This window comes from Hevea brasiliensis, chromosome 7 (assembly GCF_030052815.1).
Source record: "Hevea brasiliensis isolate MT/VB/25A 57/8 chromosome 7, ASM3005281v1, whole genome shotgun sequence".
NCBI lineage: Eukaryota > Viridiplantae > Streptophyta > Magnoliopsida > Malpighiales > Euphorbiaceae > Hevea > Hevea brasiliensis.
The window spans coordinates 100,710,226-100,729,764 of NC_079499.1; the positions used below are offsets into that span (position 1 = coordinate 100,710,226).

General features: G+C 30.7%; 1 protein-coding gene across 2 annotated transcripts; it reads left to right on the forward strand.

Annotated features, from left to right (window-relative positions):
- The first annotated feature begins 5,958 nt into the window (after positions 1-5,958).
- LOC131169255 (probable LRR receptor-like serine/threonine-protein kinase At5g10290) lies at positions 5,959-19,322 on the forward strand. 2 transcript variants are annotated; one of them, XM_058150319.1, is made up of 12 exons: positions 5,959-6,265; positions 7,783-7,923; positions 9,673-9,805; positions 9,952-10,023; positions 10,383-10,526; positions 10,635-10,706; positions 10,869-10,934; positions 11,137-11,207; positions 11,283-11,426; positions 16,858-17,199; positions 18,118-18,512; positions 18,769-19,322. In XM_058150319.1, the coding sequence occupies exons 2-12, from the start codon at positions 7,845-7,847 to the stop codon at positions 19,081-19,083; spliced, it is 1,833 nt and encodes a 610-aa protein (XP_058006302.1). In that variant the 5' UTR covers positions 5,959-6,265; positions 7,783-7,844; the 3' UTR covers positions 19,084-19,322. The 2 variants fall into 2 exon arrangements, with proteins under 2 accessions (XP_058006302.1, XP_058006301.1); XM_058150318.1 differs by lacking the exon at positions 5,959-6,265 and adding an exon at positions 6,316-6,504.
- The last annotated feature ends 217 nt before the right edge of the window (positions 19,323-19,539 follow it).

Sequence of the window (19,539 nt, forward strand, 5' to 3'; positions counted from 1 at the left end):
TTTATCTTAAATTTAAGCCTAACAGATTAAAAAAAATTAACAATTTAAAACATAAAAAATGATTAATTATTAAAAAAATATAAAAAAAAACCATTTGCAATTATAACGTGAATTTGAAACTATTTACAAAAAGTAATGTTTGCTTAAAAAGGCCATTAAAAAGAGAGGTTTTAAATAAATGTTTATAACAAATAAAAAGTTACTCCCAATAAAATTTTTAAGTGTGTTCAAGTTTGTGTCAAGACTCTGCAGAAAATATTTATTTACTCTTAAAAATGCCACTGTGAATAGAGTTTTATTTGACAAGTTAAATCACTAAGTTTTTGATAGACTCTAAAGTTAATACTCTTAAAAACATCACTAAAAGTAGCATTTTCAGAGTCACGTCATATCATTAAAACGCCATTGTGAATGACATTTTCATAAACATATGAAAATGTCACTTTTAATGGCGTTTTTAGTGGTTCTTTCCATCTATAAAAGATTAGCCGAGTTTTACTATTTTATTTTTCTACATTCATTTATTTCTTCGGTTAGTCATTTTTTTCCCCATAATATTATGTAGCAGTACTTTTAACATTTTTATTATCTTAAGGTAATTTGGCCATCTTTCGATATAAGAATACTGATATCCAAGTTTATATTTTGATACATTTTTTTTTATAAATTTTAATGTTATTATGAAATATTTATCATTTTAATTTTAGCAATTACAAGAGGTCTCCTTCTAACAAAAAAATAAAAATAAAAACTTATAAATATTTCACAATGTCTTTAAAATTTATTAAGAAAAAATATTAAAATATAAGCCTAGATATCAGTGTTCTTCAATTATGGAGAGCCAAATAATCTGAAAATAATAAAATTGTTAAGAGTACTACTACATAATATTAGGAGAAAAAACATGAGAAGAGAACTAACTGAAGAATTGAATGGATGTAGTCACAGAAAATAGTAAAGCTCGACTAGTCCTTTTTTAGATAGCAAAAATCATTGAAAACACTGTGAAAAATATCACTTATAATAGCATTTTCATAAGCCATTTCCCATCCAATCACTCTCCAATGATTGTGTCGTACTAGGTGCGTAGAAGTTGTGAAGATTAATGTGACATGACTCTGAAAATTCTACTCCTAATGATATTTTTAAAAGCATTAACTTCACATTTTGCCAACAAGCCGATTATTTGACTTGTCAAATAAAACTATATTCCTAATGACGTTTTTAGGAGCAAATAAATATTATCTACAGAGCATCTGACACAAACTTTGACGCACTTAAAAATTTTATTGGGGTTTCATTTTTTAATTATAAACCTTTATTTGAAACATTTCTTCTCAATAGTTTTTTTTTAAGCAAACACTATTTTTGCAAATAGTTTCAAATTTACACAGTTCTAAATAGTATTTTTTCCACTTTTTTTTTAATAATTAATCCATAAAAAAAGTGTAAATAATATATCAAAAAATATATAATTAAAATTTTCAAAACAATATATATTTATAAAATAAGTGTATATATATATAATGCAGGGATATTAGTTAAAATAAATGTCATTTGATTTAATGAGTAAAATGATGTTTTTATTAATTTAGGATTAATTGCAAAAATTAATTAAAAAATTAGCTAATATTGATAATGTTGAAAAATATTTAAATTTTTGTATCAATTTAAAAATTCAATTAAGTTAATTGCTAACAGTGAAATTAATGTATAAGTTTGAGAATTAAACTGATAAATTAAAAGGTTTTACTAATTTTTTTTAAGAAAATAAAAAATAGGGCTTTCATTAAATGGAAACATAATACAAATAAAAAAAAGTTTCATGTCATTACAATTTTAAATAAAAAATTTAAGACAAATCAATCATATAAAATGTAATAGTAATTATCTTGATTTAAATGACCTAATCTCATTGACAGAGAATTTTATTTGGTAATTTAGTATAAAACATATTTCATTCGATGATAATTTATTACTATTTTACCTCATGATCTTTCTATGAGTCCGATTTAAAATCATTAAATTTTAATGTCCTGATGAAAAAAAAGTCTATACTTTCTATAATTATATATCTACTTAAATAATAAAATAAAACATACGATAAGTTTATAAAAATAAAATAAAAAAAGAATATATATTTATAATAGAGAAAATAATAAATTTTTATAAAGGGCAAAATACTAAATTCTCATATAAAATAATAAATTTTCTAAAAGAATAAAACAAAATTTAAATAAACCGATAATAAATATAGTTTTATTTCAAAATAATATGGATATATGAAAATTATTACTTTCTTATTAATTATCCTTTCTTTATCCGTCTAAACAAAGCTTAAGAAGAAAAAGAAAAAAAAAATTTAGAGAGACGACAAGATTTGACTAAAAACCTCACAAAAGTTTTATTTTTTTGGTCATTTGGTCCTATTATAAATATATTAATTTATTATCACATTGCCACATGCATTTTTTTATTTAAATTAAAAAATCAAATTGAATTGAGTCAATTTTATTTAATTAATTTAATTTTAAAATTTAATTAATTTAATTCAGTTTTACATTATAAAAATTTTGGTTATTTTAGTTCGGTTCGATTTTGAAGAAAAAAAATTAGTTAAACCAAATCTAATCGAATAGTAATTTATATAATCAATCAAACTAAATCGAACTAAAATGATTTATTTCTATGGAAAATTTATGAATTATATTTAATTATATATATATATATTAATTGTTTAATTTCATTGATTAATAGTTATTAGGTTCAAACCAAAGTTAAAATTAGATTAAATAACTTGAAAATCAAGTCTAAATTAAAAAATTAATAAAAAATCAAACGATCATTTAAACCGAACCAAATCGAAATATAACATTTCGATTCGATTCAATTTTTTACATATTTCGATTTGGTTCGATTTTTAAAATTTACAATTTAATTTTTATAATTTAATTTAATTCGATTCGATTTGATTTGAACTAAATGCTCACCCCTATCTATTATTATTAAAATTTATTTAAAAAATCATATTATTAAGAAAAATTATCACATAATATAAAAAAATATATCTTAAATTCACTTATAAATATATTTATTGTCCACTTGTAATTAAAAAATTAATTCGGTTGCATAATATTCTTACAACGCATCATTATGACCTTTCCATAGGTGTTACTGTGGCCTGGCGGCTGGCTGTACAAAGAACAAACAAATCCATGGGCCCATCTATTGGAAATTTAAACAAGCCAATTGATGCTATTGCCTACTTTAATGAATAATGCTGGAAATGGAATTTTAATCGTCTCCATTTCTCTGCTGATTTTGACTACTTTATAAATTTAATTCTAAAGATTTCTTAAATTACAATTTAAATATGAGCTATTATCATTTTAAATAAAATTTATAATTAATTTAAAATTTATATAATAATAATAATAATTAAACTTTAATTTTAAATTAATTAAAATTTATTATATAAAATTTTTTTCGTGTTTCAATTCTATAATAAGGATCTTTCATTGTAGAAAAATTATTAAGTTTTAGTTGACATTGATGTATCATAATCTTTTTTTTTATGAATTTAGAATTGATTATATTTTATTATGTTCATAAAAGTAAAATTAATTAATTAATTTAAATAATATAAATTAATAAAATATAAACACTCAAATATAAATAGGTATATTCTGATAAAAAAAATATAAATAGGTATTTTTCATTGCTAACTTACCAAGTGCGTTCCAAATTCAGCTCCACATCTTTGACCGTACATTTTTTTTTCATTTTCAAAAAAAAAAAAAAAGTCCCTCATAAAAAAATAAAAATAAAAAATATATTATATAAGAATAATTCTGTGAGTTAATATTTTGGCGTTTCATATCACTTTATAAAAATATATGTATTTTTATTAAAATAATTATAATTTTAATAATAATTTATTCACATCACTAAACTTTATATGTATATATTTTTCATCTCTTCAATAAAAAAAAATCAATTTAATAACTTAGATTTAATTTTATAAAAATTATTATGCTTCAATTTAATCTTATTTTTATATTAACTTATTTTACTTTATTAATTTAATAAAATAAAATAAAATAATCACTCAATTATAGTTTTAGTACTATATTCTAACTTTTATGATGTACCTTGACTTTAAATTTTTTTATTTTTTATTAGTAATAATTATTAATTAAATAATTTTATTTATAAAATAATTGATGGATCAATAAGTTTATTTAAAATTTTTTAATTTTTAATTACAGTTATCTTTATGAAATTAAATTAAAGTTTAATAAATTTTATAAAATAAATTAAAATTAAGTAATTTTTATAAAAATATTTATAAAATTGATTAAACATATATAATAATTATCTTATTATAATTTTAGTTTTGTATCTCAAGTTTTATTAGTAATTTAATTTAATTTTAATTGCAATTTGAAAATGTCAATTTTATCACATTTTAAGGCTCCCTAAAACAAAAATAACTTATATATATAAAATGTTTTTTATGAAAATTATTTTTAAAAGAATATTTATCATAAAAATAATTATTTAGTTATAATGTTAAATTAATAATATGTGTTTTATATTATGTATATATAAGCGTTTTTATATTTTAATAAGATTGTTAAAATTAAAAAAAAATTATTTTCTTTCAAAATAACTTGATTTTCTCTTTAATCAAAAAAATATTTTAAATTGACCTATTTTTTAAATAATTCAAATGCTAAAAAAGCAAAAATTGTGATGAAAATATTTTTTACAAAATAAATGGAGTTTAAATCTTAGAGAGATAGAGATCTATTTTATTTTTTTCTTAATTTTAAAGAAATTGACGGATTAAATTACATATAATTAAATTGAAAATATTGAAAATTAAACTATTCAAAATCATAACAACAGCTTAATTATGATAATATTGACATAAATTTTATTTTTATTTTTAAATAAATTGATGTATCAAATGGATCAAATTAAAATTATTGAAAATCTGAATTATTGAGAATCATAATTCAAATGCTCTAACTAAAACTGAATTTAATTTACTTAATTTTTTTAATCAATTCTTATATTTAAAATAAATATTGATTTTTTAATTATTTTAAAAGAAATAAAATCCAAAAGTGATATGAAAATTTTGCATTAATTTTAATTTTTATTGCTTATTGTTTCATTTCTGATTAGCATAATCTTTAACAAACACTAAATAATTAATCCACTTTTTTGCATATTGAGAATTCCACGTAAAAATATTTATAAAATGAAAAGATAAAATATAAATATAATTTAATTACAATTTAAGAATTAAACAATAATTTAGAATTAATTTTATGAATATTCCTAATTTTTATTATAGATTCAAGAAATTTCACACTAATAAGAAGTGTGATACGAAATGAATTCTCTTACTCTTTGCTGACATGACATTCAACAAATCAAAGGAAGATATATATATATATATATATAGAGAGAGAGAGAGAGAGAGAGAGAGAGAATAATTTTCTGTTTTTAATTTTCTGTTTTATGTCTTTTACGAAGAAAGATAAAATAATCATCTTTTGCTAATATAGTGAAATCTTAAGTGTCATTTTATTACAAAATAAATTAAAAAATTATTTTATTAATATAAATATATTAAAAATTTATTTATTTTTTTAATAAAAAAATTAAATTATTATTTATTATATTTTAAACACTAAATTATAAACCATCATATTAATTAACATTTAAATATTGAGAGTGAGCATTCAAAAAAAGAGAGAGAATTTAGCATTAACTGATGCACAATAACGTACAAAAGACATCCCTCTTAAAACGGCAAAGGCAGTGTTTGGAAGACAGTCATAAGACAGTGTTTGGAAGTCAATTGAAAGACAGGCTGTAATAAACTAATAATCTCAAAATTTTCCTTCAAGTAAAATCCATTTGATGGTTTAATATTTTAATGACACAACAAAACGCGAGATATCAGAGAAGCCAAAAACAGAACCCAACACAGGGAAACAAAGGGAAGAAAAAGAAGAAAGCAGAAAGACATAGGTTTCACTTTTGATTTTCTTTGACTGTTTAACAACACAGAGAAGCAGACAATGACCCAAAGCACACTTTAGTTAGCAAGCCAGCTCAATCCCTCCAAAAAGCCCCAACTCTGATTCGCTTCTTCTAAGCCAATCAAACAATCCAACCCATTTATGTACTTTTGCCTCATGGAAATTCCTTCTCTTTTTCCTCCAGCCTGAATTTTCTCCTAAAAAAGGTACCTTGTGTTCATTGAAGTTCCTTCTCATGTGCTTCTTGATTTATTTATTTATTTGGGTTTGGTTTGTTTGGTCTTGATTTCAATTTTCAAGCTTCTGGCAGTGTTTGGTTTCTGAGAAAATGTGGAGAACAGGAAAAGAGCTATGATTTTTAGCTTTTCAATTAAGTTTTAGCTACCAAATGGAATGATTGAGATTGGTTGAAATTGTCCGTGAATGCTTTTTTTAGTTATTGCAAGTTTGTGCATTTTTTTCCTCTTTACCTACTTTTCTTTTTGAAGTATTTTCCTGTTGTGCGTTTCGTGTTTCTCTACTTATTGCTGTGTGTGTTGCTATTGATTTATGTTTTGGCTTTAATTGTTTGGTTTTAATTGCTAAATCTATATTGACGGATGTTTAGCGGTGGCTTAGAATTGTATTGGGATGGGGCTTTGCATTTTCCCCTGAAAGTAGAGGAAGATTTGATGGCAATAATAGTTTGCTTGAATTTTCTATGAAACTTGTTAAAATTCCATTATAACTATCCTACAACATGAGAGCAAAATCATTGACTTAGATGCAATCTTCTTTGTTAGTCAACTATTCTTTACTCCATTTGGTATTCTTGAAAGTCTCAAGGATCCAATTCCTATTTTTGTATTGACTCGACTACACAATTTTTAAATGATTGGAGAATTTTCTTCTTTTCATATTGGGAGTAAGCCTGTTGCTAGTGGGAATGATTACTCAGAAATACTAAGAACATGGAATGACATGCAGGATTTATATGCAATGAACTTTGCAAACTAACCTCTAATGTACTTGGAAAATGTCCTAAAAATGAAATGATGGCAGTGGACCTTTTTCCCCTGTTTTTTAAATGTCAAATAATGTATACCATTAATTTGATTGTCTAAGCTTTGTAAATTGTGTGGAGGAATGAAAGGATGGGATATTTAGTTTAAAACTTTAAATTCCTTGAACGAGATTTAGCATGCATATATATATATTTCCAGCTTTCTTTAATTGCCTAGATTCATGAATGGAAATTAGGTCATGGATATGGATGAAAATTTGATTGAGGATGAATTTGAAATACAGGTTAAAAAAAGGGTGCAATTTCAAATGCACTCTATAAGATTAGGTCAAAGCTTGTTTTTCCCCTCTTTAGAAGTTAAAAATACAAGGTTAGGTCAAAGCATGTTTTTCGCCTCTTCTTTAGAAGTTAGCTATTTAATATTTATACAATTTGAGCTAAAAGCTTATATTCAAATCCAGGGATTTTAACTTCCATCTGGAAGTATATTTAAGAATATTATCATCTTGTTTGTCCCTGTGAACAAAAGTAGCAGCTAGTAGGGAATGCTATCAGCATACATGCACATGCATGCAAGCATGCAGAAACATGTTTTCTTCCTATCTATGTATATTGCAGCTAGGCACTTTTTGCTGCTTTTATGTCTATATTATTTTCTTTCAATTTGTTGGTGTGTCATGATATACATTTATAATTTAAAGTGTGGATGTTTTTTCACAGATGGACTTCAATCATATCTTCATTCGGGTTCATGTGTTTCCGTGCATTGTTGACTCAAGTTGATGTCATTGAAGATGGAACTGCTTTTTGGAGCTTTATTACTGGCACTCTTACATTCTTTTGTGTTGTCTGATTTGCAAGGTATAATGGTCCTTATTTGGTATTCTGAGAGTAGCAACTGTTCTCACGTTTAGAGGCTTTTCACTTGATGTGTAATTTTGATATTTCTAGGAAATAATGGACAAAGTGAATCAGATTCTGGTGAATATCAATATTTCTCTCTGTTTCTTTCTCACTTTTTCAAAAAAATTTTGTGTATGCTTGGTTCTAAAGCCATTTGACTTGATAATATTTCTTTTCAGTGAGAGTTTGCCTGGTATGCAGAAGTTTTATCTTAGAAAGCTAAAAAAAACTAAAACCGCTTTTTTAAAATCTTTTTTGGTCTGAAGAGATTGAACTTAGGGAAAATTATAGAAAAATCCCTTGAGGTTTGATTCTCCTTCTTTTAAAGTCAAACAGTTTTGGTCTTCTATTTTTAAAAGAGGCAAACACATTGGTCCTAAATTGGCTGAAAATAAGTTAAAATCAATGTTCTTCTTGTAAACACATTGTATGGTCTATAAAAGAACTAAGTGTTCACTTTTATAGAACTCAGGGATCAAAAGGGTTTGATTCTGAACATGGGGGGACTGAAATCTGTATTAGGTCAATCCTCATGGGTTTTTGTAACTTACTTTTGAACTTTACCAATTTAGTACTTTCCCAGAACTAGGTGCTTTAAAATAGAGGAAGGAGTTTTATATACTGGATTAAATGATAAATCATTTAGATGGCATGAAGATGCTTTGTGGGAATAAGATGTCTGGAATTGAATATTTTCTATTTCCTATAAAAGCACCTAAAATGTAAGGTTGAGCAGAAACCATTGATCAAAATACCACTTGCTCAATATTCAAGTGTTTGCTAAGGGGGATGCCGAAAATATATTCATGAAAGCTAAATTCTTTTCAAAGCTATATAGAGTTCTTGGGACATGAGAAGGGGAGGAGATATGAACAAATTGGCTTGAATAATTGTGTTAAGGGTGAGGTTGACAAGATCTTTCTTGGAGAAGACAAGTTCAATGAAAGTTGAAGAAAGAATTTTGACAAAATGTTATCAACTTAGATGACTTTTGACTTTGGAGATCTTACTACCCCAGCTAAAAGGTGACAATGAATGTTAATTGTTTATGGAGGATTAGATTCTTTGAAGTAAAAGAGAAAAAGCCTTATGGAAGCCATGTAGAAGTTTGAAAGTGCTTGGTGTAGCCGTGTAGGTGGGTATCGTATGATTGCCTGAACTATCATAAAAGATACTATAAACAAAGAAGATGATTGATCAGTGTAGAGAGAGCATTCTTGTTCTTATTTATAAGAATAAATTTGATATCTAAAGTTTCATAGGTACAATCTTGTGAGTTTTAAAATCTTGGGAAAGAATGATTGAGCATAGATTAAGGTGTGACATAACGATGTTAAAAATTTTGTTATAGTGTGGGTTGCGACTGTTATACTTTGGTTGTGACAACTTGATATTATGAACCCAATTTAAAATGTTGCCCTAGGGTGATTTGCATTTGTATTTGTTTATCTGTAGTCCATATGGGAAAGAAAAGGAGAATGTAATGATCCACATCCTGCATTGGTAGTATAAAATGTTATCTTAATGATTAGATGGATATAATGAACATACATGAGAATGTATTGATTGGTTGAGCTCTTTTAAAATATATATATAATTATTCTTTTTGCACTGTCCAATGTCCATAAGTTTACATTTTCGTACTGATTGAATAAATATGGGGTGGTTTCTTGATTAGATGGTAAATGTTCATATCTGTGGTTTCAGGGGATGCACTATATCAATTGAAGCTTTCGATGGGTGCTCCAGCCAATCAGTTATCAGATTGGAATCCAAATCAAGTCAACCCATGCACTTGGTCAAATGTTATCTGTGACCCTAGTAATCAAGTCACTTCTGTGTATGTCTTCTTTGAAGCAGTTTTAGCTCTTTGAACATTGCTACACGATAATACTTTTATAACATAATTCAACACAATACTATGTACTTTAATTGCATAACTTCTCAACTATTCGGTACTTGCTCATATGTTTCTCTTGTTTGCAGAACATTATCTGGCATGAACTGTTCTGGAACCTTATCTCCTAAAATAGGAATTCTGAAGGCTCTTACTACACTGTACGTATGCAGAATGTTGCAACAATGAGAATATAGTTTTCAGTTTTTAGTTTTATAGCTTGATGCATTTAACTTTGTTAGGCTATTTTCCAGTCTTAAGACTATATAATAATTTTTATCAGCAGATATAGAAACTGTTTTCATATTGCAACTTGAAGCTTCTCGTAGTTTCATATTTGTTTTGTGAAATGTTTTGTTACAAATGTTTTGTGGTCTTTGTCTTGATTGACCATCTGTGTTGTTCACGTGTCATAGAGCTTTTAGTTACATGCCTTTGGGTTGTTCTCTTAGTTGAAAAAGAAATTCAAGCAGTTGTTCACAAGTAAAGTGCTAATATATATAGGGTGCATTGCATGCAGAACATTGAAAGGAAATGGCTTAACTGGTGAGATACCCAAAGAGTTTGGAAATTTGTCGAGTTTATCCAGCTTAGATTTGGGAAATAATCGTTTAAGTGGCGAGATACCGTCTTCCCTTGGCAATCTTAAAAGTCTTCAATTTTTGTAAGTGACGTCATCTATGTTTTACTTATGTTTTGAGCTTTGTAATATATCTGTGTTCATTATAAATTCATCATTAGAGGTGTGTGTTTTTTAATATTATGCAAACAGGACTTTGAGTCAAAACAACCTCACTGGAGCTATCCCTGAATCACTTTCTGGTCTCCAAAAGTTGATTAATATGTAAGTGACAAATTTGCAACTTGCTTTAATATTTTTATTCCTGGGCAGGTTTACAAGATGATCCAACATTTTTCTATAAGACTGAGTGTTAAAAGATAAAATGTTTGCATTCATGGGCAGCTTTACAAGTTTTTAATGGCATGGTTGAAATTTTCTTTGCAGTCTACTCGATTCAAATGATCTCAGTGGTCAAATTCCTGAGCATCTGTTCCAAATTCCAAAATACAAGTATGAACAACAGTATATATAATAGTTACTGCCTCCTTTTTTGGCATGCACAATGGCTCTGCTTATGAATTGTTAATTTGTTTTATATTTTTCTGCCCATTTATTCTCTCTCTCTCTCTCTCTCTCTTTCTCTCTCTCTCTCCCTTTGTGGCATTGGTTGTAGGCATTTAATTTAAATTTTATTTGGGTTCACTTGTAACAGTTTCACTGGAAATCGCTTAAATTGTGGTGCAAACTTTCCCAAACCCTGTGAATCTGATAGTAGTGATTCAGGTAGCTAAACTGAACTACAACCATTGAAATTTTCTTTTTTTAGCAGCGCATGCTTATCCTTTTCTCTGTTGGCAGGTGCTTCAAATAAGCCAAAGATTGGTATTATAGTTGGAGTTGTTGGAGGAACTATAATTCTTCTTCTTTTTGGAGGACTTCTCTTTTTTGTTTGCAAGGGTAGACACAAAGGTTACAAACGTGAAGTGTTTGTGGATGTTGCAGGTTTGAGTTATTTTTTGGCATGTAGAAAACTAAATGAATGACAGCCACTGATTGATACTATGTGCATAAACATGAGAAGTAGCCTATCTAGGAGCTCTAAAATTCCAATGAGAAAACCTGTTTACTCTTGTATTTTTATATTAACCTATTGAGCAGCAGAAATTTTTATTTTAAAAAAAATTAAAATCAATTTCGATGCCTCAGTGATGCATGTGAAAACACATGCACTGACATGACACAGATAGACGTATTTTATAAAATATTGCTGTATGTTGGCACGTCTACAAAATCCAGCGTGCTACACCTTCATAAGTGAAACTGTTTCTCATCATTATCATCATCAATATGTCTTTGCTCAAAACATCTAAACCATAAAAACATCAAAACCATACTTATCTCAGTTAATCCAAATCTTATTTAATCCCATCTCACCTATTATACCAGCACTATCCATCCATTTTAGTTTACATTTTTTTTTCTTTCTGATAGTGCATGAAGGGGACCAATTACAAATAAATGACTTTTTAATTGAAAATTTGTCTCCATTGCCATGCCATTTTTGCAATTCAAAAGAATGTCAAAAATAGTCAGTGCCACCTTTGCTTCCTTTTCAGCTGTTACATTGATCATATGAATCTCCTTTGTCGCATTTAGGCAGCCTCTTGTACCATTTCCTTTTACAGTATGTTTGGGAGGAAATTTTTGGAGGTAAGGTATGAGTTTTTAACAAGTCCGGATAAAGGAGGAGGGTTGCGGTAGGTGACAACCAGCGTAAAAATTTCGTCACACCCTATGATATGGATTCAAATGATATAAACGTTGGGGCGTCCTCTACTAACGACGCGCTACATCGGAGCCCGGGTGTAGTGATAAATATGCAAGGGTGTAGGGCGTTCACCGAAAGCGACGCGCCATGCCGGCGCCAGGGTGTGGTGTTAAGTGAGCAAGGGTTCCCACATCATGGACGGGTGTGGGTAAATAAGTTAGTCCATAAGACAGATAATAGAACAAATAGTGGAACAGAACACAAGATAGACATAGAAAATAATAGAAGATATCATAGAAGGAGACCAATTAGGAAGGAGCAGGATAGGAGGAGGATCAGGGTTGGTACTTGGAATGTTGGATCACTTACAGGAAAATTAATGGAGCTTGTGGATACCTTGGAAAGGAGAAGGGTGAATATTGCTTGCATTCAGGAGACTAAATGGGTAGGAGAGAAAAGTAAGGAAGTGGGTAATTCAGGGTACAAATTGTGGTTTACCGGAAATGAGAGAAACAAGAAGGGTGTGGGTATATTCAGAGACTGGCCATTGAAAGACGCAGAGTAGTCATGTGAAAAGTGTAGTAGATATAATTATTCTAGTAAATCTTGTACTTGACGGAGAAACTATAAATATAGTTAGTGCTTATGCCCCACAAATAGGACTAGACAAAGGAGAGTAAACAAAGGTTTTGGGAAGATATGGATGATTTAATGCAAAGCATACCGAATGAAGAGAATGTTTTCATTGGTGGAGATTTGAATGGACATGTAGGAAGTGATAGGCAAGGTTATGAGAATGTTCATGGAGGTTTTGGTTTTGGCAGTCGAAATGAGGAGGGAAAAAGCATCATGGATTTTGCTATGGCATACGACCTAATACTAGCAAATACCTACTTTATAAAAAGAGAGTCACATTTAGTGACTTTCAAAAGTGGGCAACATAGAAGCCAAATCGACTTCCTCTTAACCAGGAAGACAAATAGAGCTCTATGCAAGGATTGCAAGGTCATTCCAGGAGAAGCTTTAACAAGTCAACATAGGTTGGTGGTCTTGAATGTCAAGTTTAGGAACAATTCAAGTAAGGTCAGAAGAAATAGTGTAGCTCGAACAAAGTGGTGGGAGTTCAATGGAGTAAAAGCAAGTGAAGTTCAAAAATGAGCTTCTTGAGTCTGAAGTATGGAAGCTAGATATGGAGGCCAATGATATGTGGATACAGATGGCATCAAAGATTAGAGAAGTAGCTAGAAAAGTACTTGGGGAGTCTAAAGGACATGGACCACCCTCAAAAGAGAGATGGTGGTGGAATGAGGAAGTACAAAAGGCAGTGAAGAGAAAAAGGGAATGGTATAAGAAATTACCTAAATGTGATAATAATGAGGCATATGAACAGTACAAGATAGCAAAGAAAGAGGCAAAAAAGGCAGTTAGCCAAGCAAGAGCACAGGCCTTTGAAAAGTTATATGAGAAACTTGGAACTAAAGAAGGGGAGAAAGATATTTATAGATTAGCAAGGAGTAGAGAAAGGAAATGTCAAGATCTCAATCAAGTTAGGTGCATTAAGGATAAAGAAGGAAAAGTGTTGGTGAAAGATGAGGACATTAAAGAAAGATGGAGAAATTATTTTAATGATCTCTTTAATAATAGTCAAAATGGAAATAGCGTGAATATAGATTATAGAACAATAGAAAAGAATGTAAATTATACTAGAAGGATTAGATCTTTAGAAGTAAAGGAAGCACTTAAGAGAATGAAAGTAGGTAAAGCCTGTGGACCCGATGAAATACCAATTGAAGTGTGGAAGTATTTGGGAGATATAGGAGTGGCATGGTTAACTAAATTATTTAATAAGATTCTAAACTCAAAGAAAATGCCTGATGAATGGAGGAAGAGTATTTTAGTACCTATTTTTAAAAATAAGGGAGACATACAGAGTTGCTCAAACTATAGGGGAATTAAACTCATGAGCCATACTATGAAGTTGTGGGAGAGAGTTGTGGAGCATCGACTACGTCATGATACTTCTATCTCTCTCAATCAATTTGGTTTCATGCCCAGTCGTTCAACTATGGAAGCGATCTTTCTCATTAGAAGCTTGATGGAGAAATATAGAGATGGGAAGAAAGATCTACACATGGTTTTTATTGATTTGGAGAAGGCTTATGATAGTGTTCCAAGAGAGGTCTTATGGAATGCGTTAGAACAAAAGAGGGTATCTATTAGGTATATACAAGTATTGAAAGATATGTATGAAGGAGCAACTACTATTGTGCGCACAGTGGGAGGGGACACGAGATTTTCCGATCTCAATTGGATTACACCAAGGATCAGCCATAAGCCCTTACCTTTTTACATTAGTTTTAGATGAACTGACGAAACATATACAAGAGAGTATTCCTTGGTGCATGATGTTTGCGGATGATATTGTTCTGATAGATGAGACACGAGAAGGAGTCAATAGGAAGCTAGAACTTTGGAGAAGTACTCTAGAGTCAAAGGGTTTTAAGTTAAGTAGAACGAAGACATAATACATGCATTGAAAGTTCAGTGAAGGCCAAACTTGTGATAGGTAAGGAGTTAGTTTGAATGGAGTGGCACTGTCCCAAAGTAATCACTTTAAATATCTAGGCTCGTTCCTTCAAGTAGATGTGGGATGTGAGGAGGATGTTAGACATAGGATTAAAGCCGGATGGTTGAAGTGGAGACGTGCCACGGAGTTTTATGTGATCGTAAGATTCCCAATAAATTAAAAGGAAAATTTTACCGCATGACCATACGACCGGCTATGCTATATGGTAGTGAGTGTTGGGCCTTTGAAAGAGTCCTACGCATCTAAGATAAGAGTTGCAGAGATGAGAATGTTAAGGTGGATGAGTGGCCATACTAGACTAGATAAAGTCCGTAATGAAAGTATTAGAGAAAAGGTAGGAGTGGTGCCAATTGAAGATAAGTTGAGAGAAGGGAGATTGAGGTGGTTTGGTCATGTGAAGCGTAGACATACGGAGGCTCCAGTTAGACAAGTAGAGCACATTAGGCTAGAGGATAGAAAGAAAAAAAGGGGTAGACCTAAATTGACTTGGAGGAGAGTAGTACAGCATGACTTAGAAGCATTACACATTTCTGAGGATTTAACCCAAAATTGTTCAGAGTGGAAAAAGCGAATCCATATAGCCGACCCCAAATTTTTGGGATAAAGGCTTAGTTGAGTTGAGTTGTAAGGTATGAGTTTTTAAAGTAGTGGGTTTGTTTGGAAAGAAGTTTATCAAAGGAGGTAAGGTTTTTGGAGGTTTCAAAACTTTCAAAAACCTCACTTTTTCAATCCACCAATTTGGCGGGTTGGGAGATTTTGATACCTTACCTTTCATTATTTTAAAAAACCTTCATGCACTCCATCCAAACATGCTTTAGTCTTGATTGCCCTTTGCATTTCTTCATTCCACAAGCAAACCTCTTTTGAAGGTAGTCCATTGCCTTTTAACTCATCTAGCACCTCTATTGCCCTGTTCCTTGTTTCAGTTTCCATCTTTGTCCGCAGGTATTTGTTTGTGTCAAAATTCCATGTTCAGTGCTTTAGGAGCTCAACCTTGAATCTCAGTTTCTTTTCTCCTTTTAAATTCCACCGCCTTGCTCTTGTATATGTGTTTTGAAAATAACACTCATACAAAATAAAGAACACAAAATTTAACATTGTTCGATTTAAGCTTACTCTACCAATAAATCCACTAATAAAAGAAAAAAATAATTATAACAAATTATTTTTCTCACCCACAAATCACTCACAAATTACCTCACACAACACTCAAAAAATGCTCACACTTCAATGGACTAAATCGCAACTCTCCACTCTCACAAGTCCTCTCAATGGATTGCATTCCACACTTTATGAGCCTACTTCGCTATGACCTTATGGCCTTTGTCTTTTATAGGCCACTAGAAGACGAACAAGAAGTCCAATTTAGACTTAGTTTCCTACGTCAGCTATAATTAGGTGATTACTGAATTTAACGGCAAAACTTTTTTTTTTTTCAATTTCTTCCTAAATAAACTTAACTTAAACTTATAATTAATTTTAACTTCCTATTTAATTGTAAACCTAATTCTATTTGGCTTGGAATTCCAACAATATTCAATTCTTTGATTCTTTCCAGCTAATCTGTAAATTCTCACATCCAAGACCACCAACTTATGTTGAGCAGTAAGTGCCTCTTAGTATGTACCTGGTCAGAGTTTTCTTGTGCATAATGCAAATGGTTTTCTTGATGAGAGAGAGAGAGAGAGAGAGAGAGAGACTGAACACTGTGTCTGCAATATTTCCCTTAACATGAAGAAAATGATTATAGTTTGTTTCTTTTTTTGGTTGTGATAATTTGCCCTTTTTCTTTAAACAATTCTTTCATGAATGTTTTAGGCTTTTGGCCTGTAACATCCCTTGCATGTAGATTGGATTCACCTACTTTTTCAGGTTTTCAGTGGAGTAGATTAAAATTCTAACCTGTTTATTTTAGCTGGATTTTTTTTTTGAATTTCTTCCTTGTACTCAGTGTCCCATTAATTTGATGTGTAATGCTGTAGGATAATTTAACAAACTTTAAAAATGAATTGCACATTTGTGAAAATTTCATTAAAATATTAATATTCAATTTCATTGAACGTCTTTCTTGTGCTCAGGTGAAGTTGACCGACGAATTGCTTTTGGTCAATTGAAAAGATTTGCATATCGGGAATTACAGCTGGCAACAGACAGCTTCAATGAGAAAAATATTCTTGGACAAGGGGGTTTTGGAAAAGTTTATAAAGGAGTGCTTCAAGATAACACAAAAGTGGCTGTTAAACGTTTGACTGATTTTGAAAGTCCAGGAGGAGATGCAGCTTTCCAACGTGAAGTGGAGATGATAAGTGTAGCTGTTCACAGGAATCTACTACGGCTGATAGGGTTTTGCACTACACCATCAGAGCGGCTTTTGGTGTATCCATTTATGCCAAATTTAAGTGTGGCTTATCGTCTAAGAGGTATTAGTTATTCGTACCAGATATTTGAATAAAGATTCTAATAGTTGGGTTTTTTTTTTTTTTTTTGTATCACAGTTGTTGCTAATTTTATATACTTCTGTAAGCATATGGCAACCATATTCATAATGCAATATATGGTCAGTCCCTAGTAAGGCAGTGTGGGTTTAGAAGGGTGGACTGTGGAGTGGGTGGATCATCTGTATCTAGCAAATTGAGGACGGCTGTTTGACATGCCTGTTATAACCTGATTCAAGGAGATTAAAGAATCCTTTTGTTTTCTGTAATTAAATTTTGGCTAAAATTCTTTTTTGATAATGTATTTATCGAAGATGTGCAAGAGAAATTTTATGAAATTTGCTTTTGAGTCTCACTATGAACAATGCTTCATGTTACAAGCCTCCAGTGTAAAGAGCCTGTGGCTGCTGAAATAGATAATTTTAGAGCATGTTATAAATTTCCTGTCAACTTCATATGGCATTCTATGGTGTTCATTATTATGTGGTAGCAGCAACAAAAATCACTGTTGAATCCATATTTTTGGGAGGGTGGATTATTAGTGGAGATTAGATGTTTGAATACAGGAATGTAAATTTAACTGGGCCGTCTAATATAGTTAAAACTAGTTTTAGTGCTGACCTATCTAGGACAATCATTAGCAAGCCCCATTGAACACCAAAATAGCATTGAATTTATATATGCTCTTTTTTTCCCCCCTGAAAGCTGGAGCCTGGAATATTATTGAATTTTTAATATTTTTAACAATGTGATGCCTGTGTGATGAATCTTGTGCACATCTTTCACATTTTACCTTTATTGTTGGATATAGGAAATGCAATTCAATGGTCTGTAAAGATTATTGTCCAATAAAATTTATAGCAGCCTCTCTGGTGTGTGACACATTTTAGATCTTGGGTGCAGAACGTAAACCTGAGGAGCCTGTTTTAGGTTGGGAAACAAGAAAAAGAGTGGCATTAGGTGCAGCACGTGGACTGGAGTACCTTCATGAACATTGCAATCCTAAGATTATTCATCGGGATGTTAAGGCTGCTAATGTACTATTAGATGAAGATTTTGAAGCAGTTGTTGGTGACTTTGGCCTGGCGAAGTTGGTGGATGTAAGGAAGACTAATGTGACAACTCAAGTTCGTGGGACAATGGGCCACATAGCTCCTGAGTACTTATCTACTGGGAAGTCATCTGAAAGAACGGATGTTTTTGGTTATGGGATTATGCTTCTAGAGCTTGTAACAGGTCAACGGGCAATTGACTTTTCACGGTTGGAAGAGGAGGATGATGTCTTGTTGCTCGACCATGTGAGATAATCACTAACATTTCAACACGTTATTATTTTGGTTTCTCTGCATGAATCTTCTCTGTTTCCTACCTATATTTATGTAGTTATTTACATGATAAATGCTTGATGAGATAAGAACCTAACCTTAGTTTGGAGTATGATGTGCCATTGACTTGTCATCCTGGTTTCTAGTTATTATTTTAACTTTCATGTTTCACAATCTTCCATGTTCTTGTTTGCTGATTGTTCTGCTCCTCATGTATTTGCTTATGAAGGTCAAAAAGCTGGAGAGGGAAAAAAGACTGGATGCTATTGTAGATCGCAACCTTCATAAACATTACGACATTCAGGAAGTGGAGATGATGATCCAAGTTGCATTACTCTGTACCCAAGCATCACCAGAAGACCGTCCAGCAATGTCAGAGGTTGTGCGAATGCTGGAAGGAGAGGGTCTGGCTGAGAGATGGGAAGAGTGGCAGCATGTTGAGGTTACACGCAGGCAAGAATATGAAAGGCTGCAGAGAAGATTTGACTGGGGAGAAGATTCATCATATAACCAGGATGCTATTGAGCTATCTGGTGGAAGATGAGGGTGGCAGATTTCCACAATGCATTCGAAGCATGCAATTCGTTTTCTTGGGCTAGTTTTGATGTTTTCCTTCACTGTAGCAATTATGAATTAAAAATGAATTGACATATGATTGGTTGCTCATGTGAGAAGATCTCCTCTTTCACCCTTCGTTTCATTTCAAATTTGCCTTTTTGTGTAGCCGCTTTTTGTATAATGAAGCTTTTCTTGATGCTAATATGGACTATAATTTCATTGCAAGTTTGCTTCCGATGTGATTTCAGCAAGTTTCTCTACATTATCAATTGAGGAGTTGTAGATTTGGTGTCTGCAAAATATAAAAAAAATGTTGCCATCCGAGGGGTTTTCAGTAACTAGAACAATTAATTTAGCGAATAGGGGAGTTTGTCAATGTGATTTGATGAGAACGGAGTTGAAGTATCAATTATAATTATCAAATAAATTTTAATTATTTATT

Excerpts from the sequence above, each read along its gene's own strand:
- LOC131169255 (XM_058150319.1), top strand. The coding sequence starts at position 7,845 with ATGTCATTGAAGATGGAACTGCTTTTTGGAGCTTTATTACTGGCACTC. Across the intron at positions 17,200-18,117 it reads TGTGGCTTATCGTCTAAGAG|AACGTAAACCTGAGGAGCCT; the intron begins GTATTAGTTATT and ends TCTTGGGTGCAG. Across the intron at positions 18,513-18,768 it reads ATGTCTTGTTGCTCGACCAT|GTCAAAAAGCTGGAGAGGGA; the intron begins GTGAGATAATCA and ends TTGCTTATGAAG.